General features: G+C 44.2%; 1 protein-coding gene across 1 annotated transcript in view; it reads left to right on the forward strand.

Annotated features, from left to right (window-relative positions):
* The window catches only part of MAPK8IP3 (mitogen-activated protein kinase 8 interacting protein 3), a gene marked incomplete at both ends in the record, with an annotated part of 56753 nt that overhangs the window by 16799 nt on the left and 14274 nt on the right, over positions 1-25680 (forward strand). The window contains 15 exons of the mRNA XM_083372747.1: positions 1475-1616; positions 3892-4135; positions 5337-5433; positions 5931-6049; positions 7966-7977; positions 10744-10761; positions 13873-13930; positions 15258-15410; positions 16929-17010; positions 19097-19248; positions 22104-22160; positions 22705-22875; positions 23579-23705; positions 25000-25095; positions 25319-25483. Of these exons, the coding sequence (XP_083228873.1) occupies positions 1475-1616; positions 3892-4135; positions 5337-5433; positions 5931-6049; positions 7966-7977; positions 10744-10761; positions 13873-13930; positions 15258-15410; positions 16929-17010; positions 19097-19248; positions 22104-22160; positions 22705-22875; positions 23579-23705; positions 25000-25095; positions 25319-25483 (1693 nt within the window). The remainder of the gene's footprint in view (positions 1-1474; positions 1617-3891; positions 4136-5336; positions 5434-5930; positions 6050-7965; positions 7978-10743; positions 10762-13872; positions 13931-15257; positions 15411-16928; positions 17011-19096; positions 19249-22103; positions 22161-22704; positions 22876-23578; positions 23706-24999; positions 25096-25318; positions 25484-25680) is intronic.

The raw sequence follows: 25680 nt of genomic DNA on the forward strand, positions 1-25680 counted from the left end.
GACTCCCTCTTCTTTGGGGCAGCCCCTGAGATATTGGAACACTGCTATCATGTCACCCCTCACCCTTCTCTTTGTTAAACTACACATACCCAATTCCAGCAACCGTTCCCTATATGTTATAGCCTCCAGTCCCCCAATCATCTTTGTTGCTCTTCTCTGTACTCTTTCTAGAGTCTCAACATCTTTTTTACATCGTGGTGACCAAAACTGGATGCAGTATTCCAGGTGTGGCCTTACCAAAGCATTGTAAAGTGGTATTAGTACTTCACTTTGTCTATTAGAGTGTGATAGAAACCAGAATTGTTGATCTCTATCAACAAATGTAAATGCTTAGCCAAATGTCATTAACCGGGAAAAGCTAAATGGAAAAATCCAATGACTGAGCACTTATGTGCTGTTGTCAAAAACAACAACCAACCTCATATGGACGCAATCATTACACCACCAGAAATTGCACTCAGTTTCGAAACGTGACTTTATTTGACTAAAAAGAACTAGGAGACCAACTTGCTGTATGCCTCCCAAGGTTGCTTTTCGTGAGACGGGTGGCAATACAAATGTGATTAATAAATACACTTGGAATAAGGAATATTCTTACCTTAGTGGTCAGGAATGTGTATAGGAAAGATCACCATGAAGTGTATTTATTCCCCGAGTGCTGCTGTTGAAGATTTCAGCACCTAGATAATTGCACTTGAATGCAATTTATAGGGACCTTGGTTCTCTCTGAGCTTGGTGGTTTTCTTGAAGATGTTTCATTACCCAACTAGGTAACATCATCAGTGCTGGGAGGAGGAGGAGGAGGAGGAGGAGGAGGAGGAGGAGGAGGAGGAGGAAGGACTGTGGGGTCCTCGGTGCTCTCTGAGCTTGGTGGTTTTCTTGAAGATGTTTCATTACCCAACTAGGTAACATCATCAGTGCTGGGAGGAGGAGGAGGAGGAGGAGGAGGAGGAGGAGGAGGAGGAAGGACTGTGGGGTCCTCGGTGCTCTCTGAGCTTGGTGGTTTTCTTGAAGATGTTTCATTACCCAGCTAGGTAACATCATCAGTGCTAGGAGGGAGTGGGCTTACCACTGATCATGTTATGTAACTAGGTAACGAAACAACCTCAGAGAGTCCAAGGACCCCACAGTTCAACCCTGAGCTACAAATATTCTCTTCTACTGAGCATGGTCTCCTGCTTGAGCAGGGCGTTGGGCTAGACCAGACACGTCAAACTCACGGCATCACGTGACGTATCGGAGCTTTTTTCCCATTGCCAGCAATGGGGTGGGGGCGGTTTCCTGGCGACGTGTCCGGCCCGTGGGCCGGCAGTTTGACACCCCTGGACTAGATCTCCAAGTCCCAACACTGTTATTCTGAATGTTATTTACTATGGCAAGTTTTTTTTTAAAAAAATGTTGCTTTTAGTACATTCAAGCCTTCCAGGTTTCGCTGACTCTTTCCCCTCTCTTTTCTCTTACTCTCTCATTCTAGCATGAAGAGGCGCCCCAATTCTCTGAACATCCCCCTCACGGATGATATGGTACGTGGGCAGGTGGGGGCCAAGATTGCCCCCGCAGTGGACCACTGGCACCTGAGTGACCTCAGTCAGATGCAGTCCAACTCCATCTACAAGGTTTTTTGTTTTTTTTTACAACTATCATGGAAATGAGAGCTTCCCTGCCTACTTGTTGAATTGTGTTTTCCATCAGGGGAAGAGGACCCTTTGTGTCTGTAACCCTTTGCAGCCTAAACCGTTTCCACACACACGCACGCACCCCGCTCCTTTATCTTTTTCTACCTTTTGAGAAACAGGCAAATTACAGCCCTTCTACACCTTCCGGCATTCCTCTCTTTTGATGATCCAGATTGAGTCCATTGGGAGGGTGAGTTGAGCAGTGTTAGAAGGACTACAGACATACCTTTAGTGCTCGGAATATATTTTTTTTGACCAGGTGCAGTGAGTCTTCTCATGCTCATTTGCTACCCTCCATATTTTGGAGCCCGCTCAGAGGTGTAGAGGATAGAGAAGAAGAAAGACGGAGACAAAAGGGATATCCGTATAGTTGGAATGACTCCAAGGAGTCGTCAGATTCAAGCTGTAACACTGCTAGAAGGTGGGGAAGTAGAAATTCTAATGAAAGGAAGGGAACCCACCCATCAGTAACAGTCTTTTCCTTGGCCAGATAAATCCGGACATTTTATCTAGCGTTCAATCAGTTTTCTCTCTTCTTGCGGCTTCAGCCTGATAATGAGCCTTGGTGGAGCAGTGGGCTAATGCCTCCCTAAGTAACACCAGCTGCCTGCAATTAGTGCAGGTTCGAGTCCCACCAGGCTCAAGGTTGACTCAGCCTTCCATCCTTCCGAGGTAGGTATAATGAGGACCCAGATTGTTGGGGGCAATAAGCTGACTTTGTAATAATGCTGCTTGGGGTGTGTGTGAAAGCCCTAACAAGCAGGCATATACATAGAATGAAGGCTACTGCTAAGCTTGTAAGCCGCCCTGAGTCTTCGGAGAAGGGCGGGATACAAATGGAATTTAAAAAAATAATAATTCCCCTCTGGAACCCACAACATTTGTACCTCATCATCCGTGGGTCACTCTTTCAAGGATGGGATTTTGATGACTTAAACCATCCCTATTACTCTTCTTTCTCCCTTTTCAATAAGAATGCAGTATTTTAGCCTTGCTCCTGAAAATTTTATTTTATTTTTATTTCATTTTAAATCCCATTTATATCCCGCCCTTCTCCGAAGACTCAGGGTGGCTTACAATTTAAAGCACAACTCAATGTGCTTAGCAATAGCCTTCATTCTATGTATATGCCTGCTTATTAGGGCTTTCGCCCCCACCCACCCCCCAAGCGGCATTATTACAAAGTCAGCTTATTGCCCCCAACAATCTGGGTCCTCATTTTACCTACCTCGGAAGGATGGAAGGCTGAGTCAACCTTGAGCCTGGTGGGACTCGAACCTGCACTAATTGCGGGCAGCTGGTGTTACTTAAGGAGGCATAGGATAATATGCATGATGATACTCTATGGCAGAGGTCCCCAACCTTTGGGGCACCAGGGACCGGTTCTGTGGAGAGAGGTTTTTCCAGAGAGTGCACGGTTTTGCGTGCTGCCTGCATCCCACCGATGGGACTTTGCTTGTTTCTGCAAACCGGTTGCGGGCATGCCGCGGACCGGTACAGATCCACAGGTCAGGGGTTGGGGACCTCTGCTCTATGGCTTTGTCCCTTTTTCACCAGCAGACTACAATCAGAACCATTTGCTGGTAGTCAATCAAAACTTTATGCCAACAGCCAGTCACCGCACTGCTCCACCAAGGCTTACCTCTGGTTTAATACGGCATATTGGAGGGGGGTTTTTTTTGGAGATGATTAAAAGGAAGCGGTAATTAATTATGCACAGTACCATGTATGGGATACGATACGGATTTTATAGCATATTTAGAGGCCTGCTTTAAGTCTCGGAATAAGTTGTAAGGAGTTGCAGCCACTTCTGGCTACGGTGTGTGGTCACTGACTTAATTTTGGAAACCCATCGCAAGTGAATAGAGTTGTAGGCAGAATAACCTGGCCCATTTCTGGCAGGCTGCTGGGCAGAAGGGAAGTTGCAGGGGAAAAAATGTTTTGGGCACTGGCTTTGGCAATACCAACATTCAAGCTCCAACAGATTCATTGCAAGACGCTGACAACAGAAATGTTCCTCAACCATGAAACTTTGTGTCATATTGGCCTCTGTTGTTCATTTCATGGTTTCCATTACTGCTGCTTGGCATCTTACGCTCATACCTCTTAATGCTCCAAAGGCAGCAAAAGAGCCAGGGCAAAAAAAATTGATTGGTATGGCTATCTTGCCTTTTTTCCTCCCCCCTCCCTCTCTGCCAACCACATTGCGCACCAGTGTCCACCTGATGAAATGTCGGAATCTGGGCAGTCCTCTGCAGCTGCCACGCCGAGCACCACAGGAACAAAATCGAATACCCCCACGTCGTCGGTGCCCTCCGCTGCCGTGACGCCCCTGAATGAGAGCCTTCAGTCAATGAACGACTATGTCACTTCAAAAAATAACAAACGGTCGCGGGAGAAACGGAATAGCCGGAATATGGAAGTGCAGGTGGTCCAAGAGACAAGGAACGTGAGCATAGGTAGGAGTCGGTCTGTCTGCTTAACTCCTTTCCCGAACGTGTTAAATGTTGGAACAGCTTGCCTTCAGAGGTTGTGGGAGCTTCACAAAAGGAAGCCTTCAAGAAGAGACTGGACTGTCAGAAATGATGTAGGGTCTACAAAGTCCTTTCCAACTCTGTTATTCTATATTCTATTTCTATTTCTATTTCTTATTTTGTTCTATTCTATTCTATTCTATTCTATTCTATTCTATTCTATTCTATTCTATTCTATTCTATTCTATTCTATTCTATTCTATTCTATTCTATTCTATTCTATTCTATTCCATTCCATTCCATTCCATTCCATTCCATTCCATTCCATTCCATTCCATTCCATTCCATTCTAATTTCTATTCTATTCTACTCTACTCTACTCTACTCTACTCTACTCTACTCTACTCTACTCCACTCCACTCCACTCCACTCCACTCCACTCCACTCCACTCCACTCCACTCCACTCCACTCTAGTCTATTCCCTATTCCCTATTCCCTATTCCCTATTCCCATCATCTACCTGGCTAGTTTTGTGGTCCTGGATTTAATCTGAAGGAACCTAAACAACTTGGGACCAAAAGACCTGAAGGGAATGAGGTCGATACTGGTAGTCCTCGACTTACGACCACAATTGAGCCCAAATATTCCCTTGCTAAGCAAGGCAGTTGTTGAGTTGAGCTCCATTTTGCAACCTTTTTAGCCATGGTGGTTAAACGAATCACTACGGCGGTTAAATGAGTCGTGTGGTCGTTGCGCAAATCTGGCTTCCCCCCCGTTGACTTCGATTGTCAGAAGGTCACGAATGGTGACCGTGTGACTCCCCCGAACACCGTAACCCTCCTAAATACACACGACAGTTGCCAAGTGCCCAAATGTTAATCATGTGACTGTCGGGATGCTGTGAGGTATGAGGAGTGATCGTGACGTCACTTTCTTCAGTGCTGTTGTAAATTTGAACCGTCACTAAATGAATGGTTGTAAGTCAAGGACTAACCTGTATGTGTGTGAGAGAGACAAGATGGTATGCCTTCTGGATTGAGGCTGGGTGATATTCCTGATGCCCTAAAACACAGATTGTGTTACTCGGTGTTTTTCAAGAGAAGGAGAAGCGCAACGACACATTTTTAAGTCCAAATGCTTTGTGGGCTCCAGAGCATACATGGTTCCCCCATGCTTTTGTTACAGGAATGGGAAGCAGTGATGAGGGATCGGACTTCCAAGATATTGACTCTACGCCAGAGTTGGACATCCAGGATCCTAGACTGGAGCGCACAGGGAACAGGTTGGAAAGCTTTGGGGGCAAACCTAATCATTGAAAGGGTTCAGATAGTAGGGAATAATCATTGAAACAGACACAGATAACTTACGAAGCTGGTCTATTTCTACTCACTGCCATTTAAATCAACTACGTACTTGGAGACTAGATGTCCTTCTTAAACAGTGCTTCTCAACCTCGGCAACTTTAAATGTGTGGAGGTCAAATCCCAGAATTTCCCAGGGTGGGGAATGCCTGAAATGGTATAAGGTTTCCTGCCTGAGCAGGGGGTTGGACTAGATGACCTCCAAGGTCCCTTCCAACTTTATTATTATTATTATCATTATTATTATTATTATTATTATTATTATTATTATTATTATTATTATTATTATTATTATTGTGTTTTGCTCTGTGGGATAAGGATTAAAAAAATGTATTTGGGGAGAAAAGCTGCCTTTTGTGATTAAGAGAAGATATTTCTTGCTGCAATGTATTTCTAATTTTCCTTCTTATATAAATAGCCCAACACAAGGGATAGTGAATAAAGCATTTGGCATCAATACTGATTCTCTGTATACCGAACTTACTGAAGTGGGCTCAGAGGCCATTGGAGACGTGGATGAAGGGGCAGATCTACTAGGTAAAGGTTACTTCAAAGGCACGGCTTTTAAAATCCTTACCTTGATTATCCTCACCACAATACTTTGAAGTAGGTCTTTGACCCAAATTTGTAAAATGTCAGAAGATATTTAACTGGATAATTTAAATATCCAGGGAAAGAGAAGAGGTGAAACCAATCGGTGGTATTTGAATTCGAGTTCCAAGACTTATCTAATGTATGCCAGAGTGTGTAGGTATGAAAAAGGCAATTATTTATTAAGCAGGTTTATGCTCTTAAAACAGGCATGAATATTTTTTTTGTTCTGCATTTTCTAATTAATTTGCTTAATTTACTCCATTAGTTTTCAGATTGGGAAAGAGTTTTGTGGTAGAATGACGCCTTGTTATTCTTAGGCCACTAAGAATCTTGCCTATGCAATTCTCTTACCTTTGAGGCAGTTATTCTTCCCAACCATAGGACTTATACCTTTAAAAGATGTCATTGTTTTTCTTAACAAAGCTGAATTCTCTGATCAGAATCATGCTCTTTTTGTCACTTTTTCTCCACTTGCAAGGAACAGCAACCTACCCAGTTATGCATGTTAGAGGGTCAGATTTGTAGCAAAGATTTCAAAAAGCACGCAACAAAGTAAATTATAGAGAGGATAGCTAAACAAGGAGCTTAAAACAAGGCAAGTGGTTTATACAGTCACACTCTCGCCTAGCAATCATTTTATTTAACAATCAAGTTCCCGGCTCCAATTGTGGTCTCTAAATGAAGACTATCTTTCTGTTGGGTGTACCCAGCCATTATGGTTTGTGAACCATGTTTTGTGAATTAATCTCAGCCAGTTAGGATTTAAGAAACTACGATTAAACCTTAGCTTACCAGTTCTTGCTTTTATATCTTTATTTGGCTTATAGGACCGCCTATCTCCTATAATGATTCTAGGCTGTTCACAACCATCTATAAAACAAAGATTTATCAGACGAAACAGCCTCCCAGCTCAACCATCTCAACCTAGCCCAATTCTTGGGGGAAGAACCAGGTTTTCACAGTACCCCCACTCAGCTTATTTGTTCAATTCCTGGTTGGTTCCTTCCAGTCTTTTATTGTTGTGCTCATGTGGCATCTTAAAGGATAGTTAGAAGGATGTTTCAGGCCCAAAGGAAACCAAGAACAAACCAGAAAACTTAAAAAAAACAGACCATACTCTCCATTTGCATGTCATGCAATCAGTAAGCCCATAGCAAGCCATGGTTACAGACTGCTTGCCCTCAAACAAACCATAACCTACTCCATTCTCCTTCCCTCATCCACACACCATAGAAAGCTGAAACAACAACAACAACAAAAACACATCAGACCATAATGTGATACCTGAATCCAAACAAATTCAAGAACGCATGCGAATATCCTATGGTGGGATGAGACAATATCCTTTGTATAGACGTCTAAAGTAACATGCCTGAAGTTCTGGTGGAGCCGATGGGACACTCCTAAGCATTTAGTGCGATTTCGGCTTGCTGTGCTAAAGCAGAACAATGCAAAGAAAGCAAGAGAAAAATTCTTCCTCATTCTGGCTTCATGAAAACCAGATGCTACGCGTGAGAAAACAAGGTTAAATGAGGGGCTTGTAAGGTCCCCAACCACATTTTCATCAGAAACATTGACCCTTCCTCTCTCATGCCCCTCATGCTTTTCCTCATATACATTCATGCTTTTTATGGTCACAGTGGACCTTGTCTTTATGATTTTTATGCCTTTTGGTATGGAAATGGCAAAATCATTGTCTTGGGGTTTGGGGGGAGGGGAAGGGACTTGTTTTTTAAAAAAAAAGAATCCAAGAATTATTATTTTTTGGCTGTTGGTTTTAGACATTGATTGACTTTTTTTCCCTCCCCCCGCCACTCCATTCCTTCCTCTCTATGTGCTTCGTTGGACATGGCCCATAGGGGAATTTTCAGGTGTGTATTTCTCCTCTCCTTAGATTCTTGGTTTATTTTCTTTTTTTTTCCCCCTTAGAATTTTAAAACAAACAAAGAGGCTGTTCACGTGTAAAATATATCCTGTCACAGTTCATTTTGTTGACTTGGTTCTACCTTTCCCTACTTTTGTTATTTTGGACAGTGGATGTTGGGAACCTGCCAGCTAAGGCTGAAAGGAGGGGTCAAGCAAGGACCTAGTTGGAATGTGTGTGTGTGTGTGTGTGTGTGTGTGTGTATATATATGTGTGTGTGTATATATATATATATATATATATATATATATATATATATATATATATATATAACACACACACACGTTATTTAGAGGGACGCGGTGGCTCAGTGGCTTAGGACGCTGAGCGTGTCGATCAGAAGGTCGGCAGTTTGGCGGGTCGAATCCCATGTGCCGCGTAACAGAGTGAGCGCCTGTTACTCGTCCCAGCTTCTGCCAACCTAGCAGTTCAAAAGCACGTAAAAAATGCAAGTAGAAAAATAGGGACCACTGCGGTGGGAAGGTAACAGCGTTCCGTGCGCCTTTGGCGTCTAGTCATGCCGGCCACATGACCACGGAGACGTCCTCGGACAAGCGCTGGCTCTTCGGCTTTGAAACAGAGATGAGCACTGGCCCCTAGAGTCGGAAACGACTAGCACGCATGTGCGGGGGAACCTTTACCTTTGTATATGTTATTTAGCCTCAGTCAAGAGCAGCCCAGAATTCCCAGAGTGTAGCAGAGAGAGAGAGAGAGAAGCTGTACTTTCACTTAGTGTTCTTCTAGCTCCTGGAAACATGGTTCCTGAGACCCTTCCCCACCCTAAAAATACAGCCTTTAATAGAAAACCCCAGTTTGCTCTCTTTGTTTCTTCCAGTTTATATTGCTTTCCTTCTCCAAAGAAAGTAAAAATACTAGCATCTACTCCTCCAAAGAGAGTAAAAATGCTAGGACTCTCCTCGCCCCATCCTCCTCCTCCTCCTTCAAGAAAAGATTACTCTTCCTTAGTGTTTGGGTGTTTCTACTTTTTAATACTACAGAAGTGGGACTGCAACCTCAGGGTTGAAGCCAAGATGTTTTATGATTTTGATGGTTCCTCCGCCACCGCCACCCCCACTTTTTGTTTGTTACTTGGGCAGGCGTAGACATCTTGTTCAACAGGAGGAAAGATTCTTGCTGTTATAACACTAAAAAAACAGGACCCTAGAGCAACGATATTCTTCATCTGCTATGTTCCAGTTCTCGGAGGTGGACTAAGGCTACCATGAGACAGGTCCCCAAATTCTTTGTTCCTTGGAACGCGAGGATCTGCTCCCAAACGACCTCTCTTTCTCAAAAGGAAAGAACATTTGGACCTAGCCCACGAGAATGGCATATGATTTTGATTTGGGTTTCTTTAGGATTCGCTAAGACAACCCTTTAGAAGATCATATTTGTAGCTCCAGGTTGAACGATGGACTCCTTGGTGCTCTCTGAGCTTGGTTGTTTTCTGGCAGGTGTTTCATTATCCAATGTGAGGATTGGTGTCCATGGAGGGGGAACTGGGGTGATGGACTACAGCAAAACAGCAGTTTTCCAGGAAGGAGGGAGCATATTCCAGTGAGACAAGAAGCAATATAGCCTAGAGCGGGATAGAAGACAGAGGAAGAGAATTAGAACAGCCATATTCTCTCTCCCAAGGCATATCCATTATGCTAGGAGTAATAAGGGTTCAGTCTGGCAAAATTCTGTCTGCTGTGTGTAAGCAAATAAAGACATGGACTCTGGGTGAATTGTTCCATATTGCTCTTCAGCTTTGCCTGACAGCCAACTAAGTAACCTCTTAAGCTCAACTAGGCAACCCAATTAGGTGAAATCATTCATTCACACTGAAGATAGCAGTGTTCCAATATCTCAGGGGTTGCCACAAGGAAGACGGGATCAATCTATTCTCCAAAGCCCCTGAAGGCAGGACAAGAAGCAACGGATGGAAACTAACCAAGGAGAGAAGCAACCTGGAACTAAGGAGAAATTTCCTGACAGGTAGGACAATTAACCAGTGGAGCAACCTGCCTCCAGAGGCGGTGAATGCTCCAACCCTGGAAGTTTTTAAAAAGAGACAGGACAGCCATTTGTCTGAAAGGGTACAGGGTTTCCTGCCCAGGCAGGGGATTGGACTAGATGACCTCCAAGGTCTCTTCCACCTTTATTTATTATTGTTGTGGTTATATGTTACCTAGTTGGATAATGAAACATCTGCAAGAAAACAACCAAGCTCAGAGAGTTCTACAGACGACAGCTTATTTACCCAAGGAGTAGACTCTTTTTCAGGCAGATGTTCTTTTGAAATCAGAAGGGAGGGAGTTCCTTTAAGCTTTAGACCCAGAAGTTACGGTCGTCTGGAACTTCCCTGGGCTGTATTTTCTATTACCACGTCCCACGAGCTGAAAGGTGGGTTGTCATTCGGCTGGAGAGAACGACGATACCTTCAGGAGTTGTCACCTGATTGGTTTCACTCAAAAACCAGGTCCCTTCTACTAAGTTGGATCAGTCCGGTGAAGAATTGCCTTGCTGTCATGTAAATGATTTTTCCATACACATACTTGCTAAGACAGTGTCACCATTTGCTGAGTTGTATTTAATGGCTGCTTTTTCTCTCTCTCTCCCTGCCCTCCCCTTCTCCCCTCCCCCTTTTTTTTTCTTCCTCTTTTGTATCTCTTTCCCCCTCTGGATCCTTCGCTCCTTCCCTTCCTCTTCTCTCATATGACTTTCATAGTACGGGATGATTTCTTTGGTAAGGCGAAAGCCAGTTTTAAAACATATGGTTGTTCCCCCTTTCCTTTCACTTGGCATCTCTTCATTCTTTTTTGTCTTCTCTCTGGGATCCCTTGGGACTTGGTTTGTTTTTTGTATTGATCCCTGTGATGGTAATGAAGGTGCTTTTTTTTTGAGAAGCAGATCTTCTTCACTTGCCATCACCTAGGAGGTATTGTCCTCGCCTCTTCTCTTGGGACGTAGCTGGTTATCCACTTTGATGTTTCAAGCAGCTTCCAAGAGGTGCCCATAGAAAAACGTGTCCTTCCCTGTTTTTATTGTTTGTTTTTGTTTCGGAAATTGTGGCCCTGGGGCAACCCAGATGGGAAGATTTGTCTAAGCAGCCCGCTTCCTTGCGATTTGCTTAGCTTGAGATATACGCTGCTGCTCTGGCCAGTTTTTCTCATTCATGCTCTAAACGTTCCTTTTGAAAAATCACACATTTCAGAAAATAAAGTGGTGGGGGGGGAAGGCTCTAGCTGGCTTTTTCTGAATTGCTAGCTTTTTTTTGCAAGTAGAGATGTTCTATCATAGATTCTTTCCACCTGAAGTTTGAAACAGCATCAGGAAATCTTTATTGCAGATTAAAAAAAAAAAAGAATATTATAATATAGGCAATTCTGAGCGATGTACCCAGAGATGACCCAACGATACTTGGTGCAGCAGCTGAGGTTTCAGACTCCTATTTGTCTAGCAATACTGTTGACTAAAAATATCTTTCTATTCTAAATTGGGCTTCTAAAAGGACATATCCGAAGAAACGTGCATTCAAAGTCTTCATTAAGTGTCAGGATTGGATGGCATGGACTGAGACCCCCCCCCCATTCTTGCAAGAAGCCCCATTGCTCACCTTTTCTCTCTGAGTCTTCAAAGTGAAGAGTAGAAATGTCATTCTTGGACTCTTCCGCTAGCCAGATTGGACTCAGAAGGAAAAGGTAAGACAAGGAACAAGTTCCTTGTTAATGTCCCCAAAGTTTTAGTTCTTGGTTGTGCTCTTAAGAAACAGTGTGCAGAACAAATGCTGCCTGAAACATCAAAAGGGCCTAATCTCTTCATGTCCCTTCAAAACAACTGCAGCTGCTTTTCCATTCTCTTTGGGAAGTGGACATTCCTCTGCCATCTCCAACTCATCTCCATCTGATTGTGGGAAGAAGGTCTGTGCACTGCCCCGGTGTGTTGTGATGTGTTCTCACTTCCTATGTATGCTGCCATGATTCTCTTGTTAACTTTTCATTTGTCCTGAGTGTGCATTTGTCCCATGAAAGCAACCCAAACAGACCCCCCCCCCCCCACGTTAAAAGAAAACCGAGTTGATTTTTCCTACACAGTGTGAAGTAGAAGAGAGTTTGGATGCCGGCCGAGGTTGGCTAGTCATTGATTCCCATGAAGACCTCTTCTTTTAACATCTGGATATGGGACAAAACTGTTCAAAGCAGTACCACTTTCATTTTGTGATTGAAGAAATCTCTTTTCTCTTCTCTGCTGAATTTTCAGTGCTATGAAGCAAAATCTGTCCTAGAAAGAATGGACGATAGGACCATCCACAGGAGTCATTTTACTTGGTATGACCTATCTTAGACAAAGCTTAGGTGGTCCCAAGGTCACCAGATGGCTCTCCCGTGGTTTCAGGTCCACCTAAATCAGATGTAGCATCTCAGCTTGTCTCCAGTCGCTGGCAGAGAAAGGTGGTTATTTGTGAAAAATGCTTAGGGATTCTCAAAAACTAAAGACCGCCATGTTTGGAATGCACCTATGGAATTCCTTCGCTCAGTACTGTATATGCCTCTAGATTTCTAGAGAAGGAGATTCAATACCATGAGAAGACAGACCTTTCAATGGCCTTGATAAATCCGGCAGTTGTCCTCTGGCTGAATGCATGTTTTATGTAAAGGAAGTATTAGGTTAAGAAAGAGCCAGACGAAAGATGGTTTATAAGAACCAGAAAGCCTTGTAATGGGAGGACCAATTTAACAATTACAAGCCAAAGTAGAAGTGTGAAGTCTCCTTCACGTGGAGCCTAAGTTTGGTGGACTTCATGACCATCTTCATGTACATTTTTTTTTGGGGGGGGGGGGAAAGTATGGACATAAGAATAACTCTGCTATTAGGATTTTTTCTTGCTTTCTCAATCTAGTCTACCAGAATTTCCTTCCATGTATGTCCCCATCCAAGGGCAAATCGGGACCAGTTCTACCTAGTTATTTTTTTTTTTTAATTCAGCCAAGGTTGGCAAAGTATTGCTACCTTTGCGGAAGGCAAATTAAGGTTCCCTTGGTGTAAGCTCTTGATACCTTCGAAGACAAATTGATACGTTTTCTTGCCAAGAGTACGAAGGTGATTTGCCACTGTCTCCTTCTGGCAATTTTTTTTGGGACTTCCCAGCATAGCTTAGTGGTTTTCTGTCCAAATAAGGACCAGGCCAAGGATGCTTGGCTTCCTTCCCATCAAAGGGGCTGCCATCGACAGTTAAGGTCCAAAGAAAAATTTCATTATAACTATTCCTTGTTTTTATCGACTTTCCTTGAAGAGTAGCTTATATTGTCATTTTCTCCTTTTAAAATAAATAAATAAATAAATTGCACCATTTCTTCTAGATGCTTAGACAGTGAATAGGTTCCTGACTTTGTTTCTGGGCTAAACAAGGAAATGAATCTAGGGTTGCTGAATTCAGAGTATTGACCCCCGCCCCATTCTGCCTTCGCAGAACCACGATTATAAAAAATAAATAAAAAATATTTAAATCCAGAGTGAAAGCAAATCAGGCTAGTGTCAACTGGTCCTTGCCTAGACTTTTAAAAAGGACAGCCATTTAGAGGAAAGGCAGCAGAGCTGTAGTCCAGCATTTCGAGCCCACCCCCCCCCCAAATAATCTTCCACCTTCGCTTCTGAAGGAAGTTTTGGGATGAATGGGAATCCGTCTTGCCATTCCTTCCATTCTTTGCAGCTAAGTAGAAGCTCTTGAACAAGAAAGTTATATCTCTTCAGAAAGGAAAGAGCTTTTTTTTTTTTTGGCCAAAATGTGTGTGTCAAAATTTGCATGGCTCTCATTATTATTATTTTTTCCACCTTCCTCCCCCCCTTCCCCCCCCAGGGATGGGCAAAGAAGTGGGAAATCTCTTGATGGAGAATACACAGCTGCTGGAAACCAAGTAAGCATTCTCCCTTTTTCTAAATAAAAGTTTTGTGCTTCCTTGTGAGTCTAGCATCAGTTTGTAGTTGATGAGATGCTGCATGTGGCTGTTTTGTTCAGTTTATCTTGTCCTTGGATATATTTTTTTTCATTCTTCTGAGATCGTTGCCCAGTGGGGTTTTGCAGCTTTTTTTGACCAAATCTACCCAACCAATTTTCAAAGGGAGAGGTGAAGAGCGTTTTTAGCCCATACCACAGCCTTTCGTGTGACCCCCCCACATATTCTTGGACTTCAACATTCATAGACCCAGACCGTTAGCCATGCTGGGGAGGATTGTAGTTGACGATTTAGTGACCTGATCAGGAAGAAAGACTGGAGTCTGTTTGTTTTTGTTGCATTAATAGTTTGGCCCAAAGTTAATCCAAGTAATTAAAATGCAAGGTTCCGTTTAAATGCCTGATGCTTTATCTGTGACTATCCCATAAAGAAGAACTAAAGAGCCTCTTGTGGCGGGTGAAGAAAGAGAGTGCAAAAGTTGGGTTGAAACTTAACATTAAGAAAACCAAGATCATGGCATCCGGCCCCCTCAATTCCTGGCAAATAGATGGGGAAGAAATGGAGGTAGTGACAGATTTTATTTTCCTGGGCTCCAAGATCACCGCAGATGGGGACTGTAGCCAAGAAATTAAAAGACGATTGCTCCTGGGGAGGAAAGCCATGGCAAATCTAGACATCACACTAAAAAGCAGAGATATCACCCTGTCAACAAAAGTGCGTATAGTCAAGGCTATGGTCTTCCCAGTTGCAGTGTATGGGTGTGAAAGTTGGACCATAAGAAAGGCTGAGCGCTAAAGAATTGAGACCTTTGAACTACGGTGCTGGAGAAGACTCCTGCGAGTCCCTTGGACTGCAAGGCGATCAAACCGGTCAGTCCTAGAGGAGATCAACCCTGACTGCTCTTTAGAAGGCCATATCCTGAAGCTAAAACTCAAATACTTTGGCCACCTAATGAGAAGGAAGGACTCGCTGGAGAAGAGCCCAATGCTGGGAAAGATTGAGGGCAATAGAAGAAGGGGACGACAGAGAATTAGGTGGCTGGATGGAGTCACTGAAGCAGTAGGCATGAGCTTAAATGGACTCCAGAAGATGGTAGAGGACAGGAAGGCCTGGAGGAACGTTGTCCATGGGGTCGCGATGGGTTGGACATGACTTCGCAGCTAACAACAACAATCCCATGATATACCCTTATGTCACCAATGAATATTTTTCCAAAAGCGTCCCCTATGATGTTAGCTGTATTCTGAGGCCAAGTATGTCTCTCTTTCTGTTACTTGCCCCGCTCCAGAAATGCTTTGAATATTGTGAAGGATGATTTAATTGCCAAAGTGGACCAGCTTACAGGAGAACAGGAGGTGCTGAAAGAAGAGCTGGAAGCAGCAAAGCAGGCAAAATCCAAAATGGAAGCACGGATCAAGGAACTTGAAGAAGAACTTAAAAAGTGAGTAGCCAACTGCTTTTGGGTCCGTTTCTCAGGTGGGATGATTTCTCGAGAGGTGAAACGGATGTAGCGGAGATCCTAAGCCCTCCTAGTCTAACCCTATAAGCCTACACATTGGACACCAACATTTAAAAATGTCCAGGTAGAACCTACCTCTTAAATTGTGGAGGAAAAAGACTTTTATGAGTTCCTCAATCCATTTTAAAGCCCTTTTGAAAGGTTCACAAAATTGTACGGTATAACTTTTTATCCCTGTCCTGTTTTGTTTTTTTTAAAATTAAAATTATTTAACGTTTCAACTTCTTGTAGTTTGATTTACGGTGTCGTAAGCTGCCCCAAGTCGATTGACCCCGAGATGGGCGGCATATAAATTTAATTTTTAATTTAATCTTCCAGATCTGATTCTCCCTCCATACTATTATTGTGAATGCAATTAAGAAATAAAACTCCACTGAGTCGGGACTGAATGATCACATTTTTGGGGGGTGGGGGGGTGGGGAGAAATGACTCTTAAAATTCTTGGTTACTCTTTTACGTTTTTATTTATCTATTCTTTACGGCCCCCCCTGAGCTTCAGGTTTACATCTTCAAGCTTCTCCCTTTTTCCTAATAAAGAACATCATTTTTATTTATTAGTTAAGAAAACGTATATGCCCTCCCCACACTCAAGAGAAATAAAAAAACCCCAAACCCAATAAACCCTCAATCCTTTGGTACCGACAATCAAATCAACCACTTTATGGCTCCGTATCAACCTCGGGTCCCCAAGCCCACCGGCAAAATCGTGTCTTCAGGGCCTTTTTGAAAGAATTATTGAAATGGACCAATCTTATCTCAAGGGGATGCAAAGATGCCTAGTGTTGTGATTCAGGGTCAGCCTGTGGGTTCGGCAGTTGGGTCGGACGACTCAGAGGAGGAGGGGGGTGTTGAAGAGATTGCTGAGGGGGTTGGAGAGCTTGCTGATGAGAGCCCTCAGCCAGGCCCCTCCCACCTGGTCACGACGGAGACCCAGCTGTGTGAGCCTGACAGCGTGGATGAAGATGACCCACAGCTGGCCCTGTTCAAGGACGCCCAATGCAGGAGGCAGTCAATCAGGAGTAAACAGAGGAAGGCAATGGGGCTGCTCGGAAGGAGGCAGAGAGAAGCCACGCCCTGAACTCTATATAAGGGGAATGTGTGGGAGGGCTGGTTTGCTGAAGGCAACCGCTTGAATAGCTCCTGTTTCATAGTTCGTGTCTTGTTCTGTTTGCTTTTGTATCCATAAATTTGGTAGGCTTAGTTCCAGCCTCTCGCCTTCTTGTAAAAGGTGTTGTCCCTGCCTTTTCTGCAGGGCCGGTAGCAGGCTGGTACAGAACACCTACTAACTATTCTTAGATTCGGAGGGGGGAAGACAAAACACCCCCCACCCACCCCCAACCTATCTGATTGTTGGGAATTCAAGTTTGTTTCAGCTCTGCCTCCGTGTTACATCTGGATTTGCTTCATACGTTTCATTCTTCTTCCCTCCCGCCCCCCCAGACTGAAATCGGAGGTGATAGTTGCGCGCCGAGAGCCCAAAGAAGAGGTGGAGGATGTCAGCAGCTATCTCTCTACAGAACTGGTAGATGACATTATTAAAATGCCTAGGGAAAGAGGGGCTATGGGGAGGGAGGGTCTTTTTCCCCCATTTCCTTGGATAATGACCCTGAAATAATGAATGAATGAATGAATGAACGAATGAACGAAGACTGCGCATTTACATCGGAGCATTGCCGTGTCCACGGCCACTGAGTTGGGGTGTATTCTCATAATTGCGGGAATGGGTAACTTGTCACCCAGTCATTCCTGAGTGACATTCCCCCATAGGATGAGTGTGTTGAAAACATTGGGAAGACTCATGTTAGAAAAACTGTATAGTAGTTACAGGAGATAGGGACGCGGTGGCTCAGTGGGTTAGGACGCTGAGCTTGTCGATCTGAAGGTCGGCAGTTTGGCAGGTCGAATCCCGAGTGCCGCGTAACAGCGAGCGCCTGTTACTCGTCCCAGCTTCTGCCAACCTAGCAATTCGAAAGCACGTAAAAATGCAAGTAGAAAAATAGGGACCGCTCCGGTGGGAAGGTAACAGTGTTCCATGCGCCTTTGGCGTCTAGTCATGCCGGCCACATGACCACGGAGACGTCCTCGGACAAGCGCCGGCTCTTCGGCTTTGAAACGGAGATGAGCACCGGCCCCTAGAGTCGGAAACGACTAGCACGCATCTGCGGGGGAACCTTGACCTTGACCTTTTTTTAGTTACAGGAGGGTCCTTTAAGAGTTCGTCCCTCCTCCTCCTCCTCCTCTTTCCTTTTTCTAATCTCATACTGTCTCGTGGACAAGAGTCAGTGGCTTTAAAAAAAACCACAACCACACTTAACTAATAGTCATAGACTACATCAGACATGTCAAACTCGCGACGTCGCAAGACATATCAAGACTGTTTTGCCATTGCTGACAATGGGGTGGGCGTGGCTTCCGTATGATGAAACCGGCCGGTGGGCTGGCAGTTTGACACCCCTGGACTACATGCTTCACCTTTTGGGGCCTTTGAATTGCAAGGTAAAAATAACGCAACCACCCAATTCACACACCACCTATGAATGCTCTTAAGAAGAGCAGGCTGATTGCAATGTTGTGTACTAACAACATGTTTCTTCGGTCTTCGTTCTAATGTGGTTACTTTTTTACACACACGTATGCTGTTTTCTTTTTCTGATGCAAAACTCTCCCCAGCGTTTCCCGTGTTATGGAATAGGCAGATATTATTGTTGTTGTTGTTATTATTACATTATTAAAATGCCTAGGAAAAGAGGGGCTATGGGAAAAGAAGGTTTTCTTTTCTTTAATAATGACCCTGAAATTATGGCAACATCACTGCGCATTTATATTGGAGCGTTTGCTAAAATAGCAAGCACTTATAAAACAGCCATGCTACTCCCCACTCCAATCCTGGAACTAAAATGTCAGTGAAATTACTTCTGGAGAAATTAAGAGTTGAGTATAATGCATGGATAAGAATCATAAGTTACAGCTTAGAATAAGGTGGAATTCAGGCTGCAGCTAAGCAATAGTTGCATAGAAATTCAATCTACTGCCTACTGCTTTAAACAATTTTCCCTTCAGCAGTTCATCACGTTTTCCTCAAAGCATCCCTCCTCTGTGTTAAAGCTGTTCAGTGGGTAGATTTAACTTAATGTAATTTGAACCTGCTCTTACTAACATCTGAAGACAGAAAAATCAAACCTGGACGTTAATATTAGCTTGCAGAAAAAAAAATCTGTAGGTTGGTGCAGAATGTCCCATTCCGGGGACTTCGAAAACATGCTGTTTCGTAAGATGTTTCCGAGCTGACCGACCATGCCTGGGCTGACAGGAGTTACGCTGAGAAACAGAATCTGCCAAAGTCTCCTGGAACATTTTTTTTGGGGTCTCCAAAATGAGATGTTTCTGCCCATCCTTACCGTTAAGTTAAACGTTCATTGCTTCCCCAGGTAGAATGCTAGCCTTCGCAGAATGGGTTTGGAAGTAGATTTTTTTCAGAAGCTAGAAATAACAGCCCATTGTTGGGAGGGTGGGATTAACAGAAGACCCCCAAAGAGAACTAATGTTTTTAACCTCCGTCTTTGGCGTTGTACTAATCCCCGTCCCCTCTCATTTCCCGCGGGTTGAAGTCCTCCTCCTCCCCGCTGCAGGACAACATCCCTATTGCTCAGAGGCGACGCTTCACCCGGGTGGAGATGGCTCGGGTCCTGATGGAGCGCAACCAGTACAAAGAAAGGTTGATGGAACTGCAGGAGGCCGTCAGGTGGACGGAGATGATCAGGTGAGGATGACCTGTCTGGTTGCAGCATTAGAGGTGTGGCTCTTTTTTCTCCGTTACTGTTAATAGCCTCATTACCATTGGTGGTTGTGCCATACAGATTGCATTGACCTAGGGGTGACATAGCAGCCTAAATCAGTGATGGCGGACCTTTTAGAGACGGAGTGCCCCAAAACCGCCCCCGGTCTGCCACCCGTCCTGCCCCCGGCCACACCACGCCCACCCTCAGGCCCACCCACCACCTCCATGGCCCACTGCAGATCACCCAGGTGGCCCAGCAGCGCCACGGCGGGCACGCCCTCCGCCTGGACCCTTCAGTATCAACTGTGCGCGATGGGGCCTGAGGGCGGAGTCTTGTCCCTGCTGCCCAGCTGCCATGTCCTTGGCTGTGCTGCTCCACGCGGGCGTGACTCTCCTCCAGGGGGGCTGCTGGTGAGAAGGGGGCCGTGGGGGGAGGTGGGGCTGGGGTGACGGCACTTGTGCCCACCGAGAGGTCTCTTGAGTGCCGCCTCTGGCACCACTGGCCAAATGATAGGTAGTTCTTCACTTATAACCATAAGTGGGTCCAGAGTTTCCATGGCCAGGCAAGGTGATTGTTCAGCGAGTCGCCTTTGCTTTTTACAACTTCTTTTGCTATGGTTGTTAAGCGAATCACTGCCATTGTTAAAATGAGTCATGCCGTCATTAATCAAGCCCAGCTTCCCTCAGAAGCCGGCTGGGAAGATGGCAAACGGTAATAATCACATGACCCCCGGACGTTGTAAGGGTCATAAATACATGCTGGTTGCCAAAACTGTTATGCGACAGCTGAAAATGCGAGGATTGATTATGGCAGCTTTTTTTTACTGCTGTTGTCACTTTGAGCGGTCACCAAATGAATGGCTATAAGTCGAGGACAACCTGTATTTCTTCCTTCCTTAACCCATTTTTGAATTTATTATTTTATTTTCACTGTTCTTTCTCTCCCCCCACCACTCCAGTCACCAGGTCTGTCAGGAATCTCTCCTTTTTGCTGGAAGTCACAACGGATTAGACACAAATGTATTTTGAATTTATGCTGAGGTTCAAAGGGGGTTCCCCACCTTGGAGGTTAGCCATCTCTTTCAGCACCTTGGACAGAGCCCAGCAGGACTAAATGTTTAATAACTTTAGTGGCCATATTAAAAAAAAACAGTAAGATTTTAGATCGGAGAGTTCAGGGTAACATTAACTAAAGAAGTAAAGTGAGCGAGTACCAAATACTTCCCCAGTGACCCTAAAAACTGTTCACGTTTTCACAAAATAAGATGAACAGCTAAATTACTAGATGCCTCCAGAAATGTCGGACTTCCTTTTGCTCCTAAGTTCTGGCATTTGAAGTAGACTATCAGTACCCTTGGGAGCCCCACACCACCATTAATAGCATTTATCGGGGGAATATAGACTTCTTAGTTGGTCAAGCTGTCCCAAGCTGGTGATTGTGACCAGTCAGTTGGTAGCCATAGAAAAATGTGCATCAGTAATGTGAAACACAACATATATAGATGATATTGTTAAGGAATTTGTTGTGCAGAGGTCTCCTTGTGCTACCAAAGAGTTGCACAGACAAGGAAGGGTACTGAGAGCAGTAAGAGTCACACAGGAGTACACTGAGTTGTAAAAGCAAAAAGTAGTTTACTTTAAGGTGATGTAAGAATAAAAATGCACAGTCAAAAATAAACAGTCCAGGTCATTCACAATAGCAACAGTCCAAGTAGCAATCCAAAATACAAAGTCTTCTTACCGGTCCAGAGGTCAATACACAGTTCAGGTTTACAACAGTAGTATACCAACAGTACAGCAAAACAGAGCAAAAACAGTAATAGTAGAGAGCAGTGAATTCAGAGAGAGAAAGAAGCTACGTTACTAGCTCCCTCTTATGGCCATGAGAACACTTACACACCCATTGGCCAATTAACATCTTAAAGACATAACATCTTGGTTAATATATTTTCAACCCAACATTGTAGGCTAACACCATATGCCTAACAGATAGAATTTAGCAGAGGATGATGCCAAGCTGGGCTCTTTCCCCAATTTTGCTCCTTTTGCTCCTCTACTTCGGTGTTTCTCAACCTTAGCAACTTTAAGATGGGCGGATTTCAACTCTCAGAATTCCCCAGCCAGCCGTGGTTCTACTTGGAGGAGAGGTTTTGCATCTCCACATCTAGTGAGGCCACCTACGTCTTTTAGGCAAGACATTTAAAGGAAGAAATAGCAGTGGGAAGGGTCATTGTGAGCAGAAAATCAGCTGAATTTGTGACTTTATCCAGTGATGGAAAGGTAGACAAATTGTCAGAATCCATTTATATCCCATTCATAAATGTATGTCTAAAATATTATACCCCTCCCTGGATTCTGTCATTTTCCCAAGGGGAGAAGAGAAGATGTTTATTCAGCCTGCCTGTAGGCTGTCTTCAAAGACCAGGGAAAACCTTTTGAACTGAGGACAACAAAGGGAGGGAAGGGAGAAGGAGATCTGGTTTGTGTCTCCATTTGAATCTGAAAAGGAAGGAGGCAATAGTCATAAAGGCACGGGAAGATCCCTCTTTCCCACGAAAGGGTTTGACACCTAAGTTTAATTGATGTGGGTCTGACCAAATGGGTTTGAGGGGAGGGGGTTGAACCGGGAACTCTTTATAAAGTATCAAAGTGTAACACAATGCCAGATCCTGTCTTGTATTTCCACAACCGATCATGTCCTAGTAAAAACTCGTTTTGGACAAGACCTGGCTCCAAGAGTTCTTTATTTTCCTAAGATGTGGATTGGGGTGGGTCCTGACACAAATCATGTTTCTGCCATGCCCTGTTTCTGAATTCTCCGTTCTGTTTGTCTGCAGAGCCTCCCGGGAACATCCTTCCGTTCAAGAGAAGAAAAAATCCACCATTTGGCAGTTGTAAGTAGGGGAACTTAACTTGCGAGACGTCAGCGAAGAGATTTGGGTATATAGGATATTCTTGCAGTCCAGTATAGTATTGGAGGTATTTGGCATTTGTGTTCTCTAAAAGACAGCCTCTATTTTTTTGCAAATGGCACCCTGAATAGCACAGGGGAGAGGCCTCATGCTTTATCCACTTGAGGATTCAAACAACTTTTACCTAGAAATATAACAAAGACTGATCAGAAATGATGTCAAACGCCAATCATCTTACCTTTCTGATAACATGGGTTAGGCTTGCTGCTTATTGTGAGAATACACAGTTAATAAACCAAAGGTCAACACGGGTCAGTTTTTGTGGCCGGTTACTTCCTAGTCTGCATTTAAAATACAAGTGCTAACTTAGGACAGTATCTTCAAATGCCTAAGCAATCAAGTCGGGAAGCCTAACTGAGGAGCCTCAGAAGAGAGCTACGCTGCCTCAGGTCTGTTTTTGAGCAGGAAAAGTGTCAGATTTGGAACTCAAAACCCCTTGCCTTCATTCCCTCTCCCCTCTCACCAGCTTCAGCCGGTTGTTCAGTTCCTCCTCCAGCCCTCCACCAGCCAAAAGGAGCTATCCATCAGTGAATATTCACTACAAGTCTCCCACAGCAGCCGGGCTAAGCCAGCGCCGCAGCCACACCCTGTGTCAAATCTCTGCCGGGAACCGAACTCTTGAGTTTTTCCCAGATGAGTAAGTTTGGCTCTGATATTTTTTGTCAGAAAGCAGAAGGGTCGCTTAGAAGGATGTACCGGTACATTGGTAGGAGAGCTGAGTTAATCTAGGGTAGCCCAAAAGAAATGGTTGAATGGTTGGAGCGCTGGGCAGGAGCTTAGGAAGCCCACGTTTGAGACCCTGAGAGCTGCCCTGGGGTGGGATTGAGCTCTTGTTGTTCACTCCAGCTCCTGTTGGAGACATAACAGGAGCCCCCAACTGGGTATCCCACAGGGCACCGGTGACGTCACCCGCTAATCCTTTCAACCTGGAAGCGGCTCGGTGCTTCTGACACGAGCGAAAAAATAAAAATAAAATTTGCACAGAGAAGAGAGGAGAATTGCTCTAGTCATAAATCAACTTAGGGGAAAGGCAAAGATGCTGGGTTCTTGGGAGAAATGCAGACCGTGCTAAAATATAGTTTGCTACAGTATGTTTAGTTCACTCAACAACCATGGATTCATTGAAGGATCCATGGTGATTTGCTTAACAGCCACTGCCATAATCAGGTTGGTGAAATGATGACCAGCTTTATGACTGTCAGAGGTAACGGCAGGCTCCATTACTGGCATAAGTTGAGGACTTCCTGTACTGCATTTCCCTCCCCCCCCATCTTCCTACTGCTATGGAGCCCTCGCTTGTCCTCTTGGTCTACCTTTGTCTTCCTCCTGATCCTTCTCAGTGATTGCACATCTTCGGCACGTCGTGAGCAGAAGCGAGAGCAATACCGCCAGGTCCGTGAGCACGTCCGGAACGATGATGGCCGCTTACAGGCCTGTGGGTGGAGCCTGCCAGCCAAATACAAACAGGTAACACTCCTATGCCGAGAAGGAGACAGTTAGGGAGATATGTTAGGAAAGCAAGGAAGAGCGTGATTCCCTTTCCACACGGATTCCTTGGTTGAGTTCCCAGTCCTTTATCATCGGTACATTACAAATGGTTGTAACAATCCTGCATTAGCAGGAAGAATTATGTTTTTAGATTGCCATTTTAAACACAAGCTAAGCGTGGAAAATGTGGGTAGAATTGTTCTGATGGAAACTCCGCTTAGAAAGCCAATGCTTTCCTTACCGATATCTTGAAGAAGAATAAAATTCTCTTCCGCTCGGATAAACTGGAAGGAATGATGTTTACATATCAAGGACAAAGATTTAGACTGAATTCTATAGAAAAAACCAAGGACTTCCTGAGTAGAAAAACTGTCACCTTGAAATAGATTGATTCAGGTGGGTGTTTGGTTATTTTTAGGGTCTAAAAGCCAAAAAAAATGTGTTAAAACACAGTAAAACTGAAGAGCGTGCTTTTCTGACAAAAAAATGGCAGCACGTTTTTGTTCCTTATTTCCTTATTTTAAGCAATATGCAGTGCACATTTGCCAATGGTTGCTCAGGATCCCACTTCCTTCAGTGGAGCGAATTCTTACTAGAAAGCATATTTCAAATAGCAACTTTGGTCAATTTTATCCAATTTATCCCTCTATTAGTAAGGTGGGATCCCGTCTACTGTCAGGACCCACCTCAATCCACATCTTAGGAAATAAGAACTCTTGGATGCAAGTTTGTCCAAAAGGAAAAGTTTACTAGGATGAGATCGATTGTGGCAATACAAGACGGGATCTAACAGAGTTACATTTCAATCCTATATAAAGCATTCCCATTTCAACCCCCTCCCCTCATCCATTTGGTCAGGCTCCCATCATTTACTTAGGTGTCAGGTCCTTCCGTGGGAAAGGGAACTCTCCTTGTGTTTATTTTTATTGCTTCTTCCTTTTCAGCTGCAAATGGAGATGCAATCCAGATCTCTCTCTCCCCCTGTCCCCCCCCCCCCAGATCAAAAGCTTCCCTGGTGTTTGAAGACAGCCTATTGCAATCTGAGTAACCATCCTTCCCCCCCCCCCTCGGAGAGAGGGTAGAATCCCCAGAATAAGCACAATATTCTACCTATACATTTATGAAATGGGATATAAATGGATTCTGACAGTTAAGCTGGTCACCTAAAGATGACGAGAATCAACATTTCCCAAAACCTCCCGCCACTTTCTTGCTGTAGAAACAGACAGCTCTGTGCCGTGAATGAACTGTGCTGTCTCTTCATCCTCAACAGTTGAGTCCCAACGGTGGCCAAGAAGATAATCGGATGAAAAATGTCCCCGTCCCTGTTTATTGTCGCCCCTTAGTGGAGAAGGACCCTACCATGAAGGTAATGTCAACACTCAGCAAAATATTTCTCTCTCTTACCTGGGAAGATTTCCACCCTGCAAGTCAAGCGTGATTGCTGAATCACGCTTGTAGAAGACACTTCACACCCCTTTAAGCATTTCATTGTGACACTTTTCCTCTCCTTGTTGTGAACCACAACCTATGGACAATGCAGAAATAAAGCCTGCATTTGATCTTCCGTGTTTTCTCTTTTCCGCATATAGTTATGGTGTGCAGCTGGTGTAAATTTGACAGGCTGGAAACCCGGGGTGGATCCGGATGTTGCAAATGGTCAAAAGCCTGATCTGGGATGTGATCCACTGACCTGTGATCGAGAGGTGGAAGGAGAGAATATGAAGAGTAATCACACATCTCCAGAAAAGAAAAAGGTTTGGCATATATAGCTGGCTCTGCTCATTATGTGTAGGCGGTTGTTGTTTTTTCCCCAGGGCTGGATAATAATATAAAAAACAATTAGAATTTTTCTGGGCAATATAATTAGTATAATAATCAGTATAATCAGTATAAGACAATATCTTCTTTCTACTTGGAAACCGCTTCTGGACTTTGTGCTCGAGGTGGGAAA

The sequence above is a fragment of the Vipera ursinii genome (genome assembly GCF_947247035.1).
Source record: "Vipera ursinii genome assembly, chromosome: 13".
In the NCBI taxonomy this organism is placed as follows: Eukaryota; Metazoa; Chordata; class Lepidosauria; order Squamata; family Viperidae; genus Vipera; species Vipera ursinii.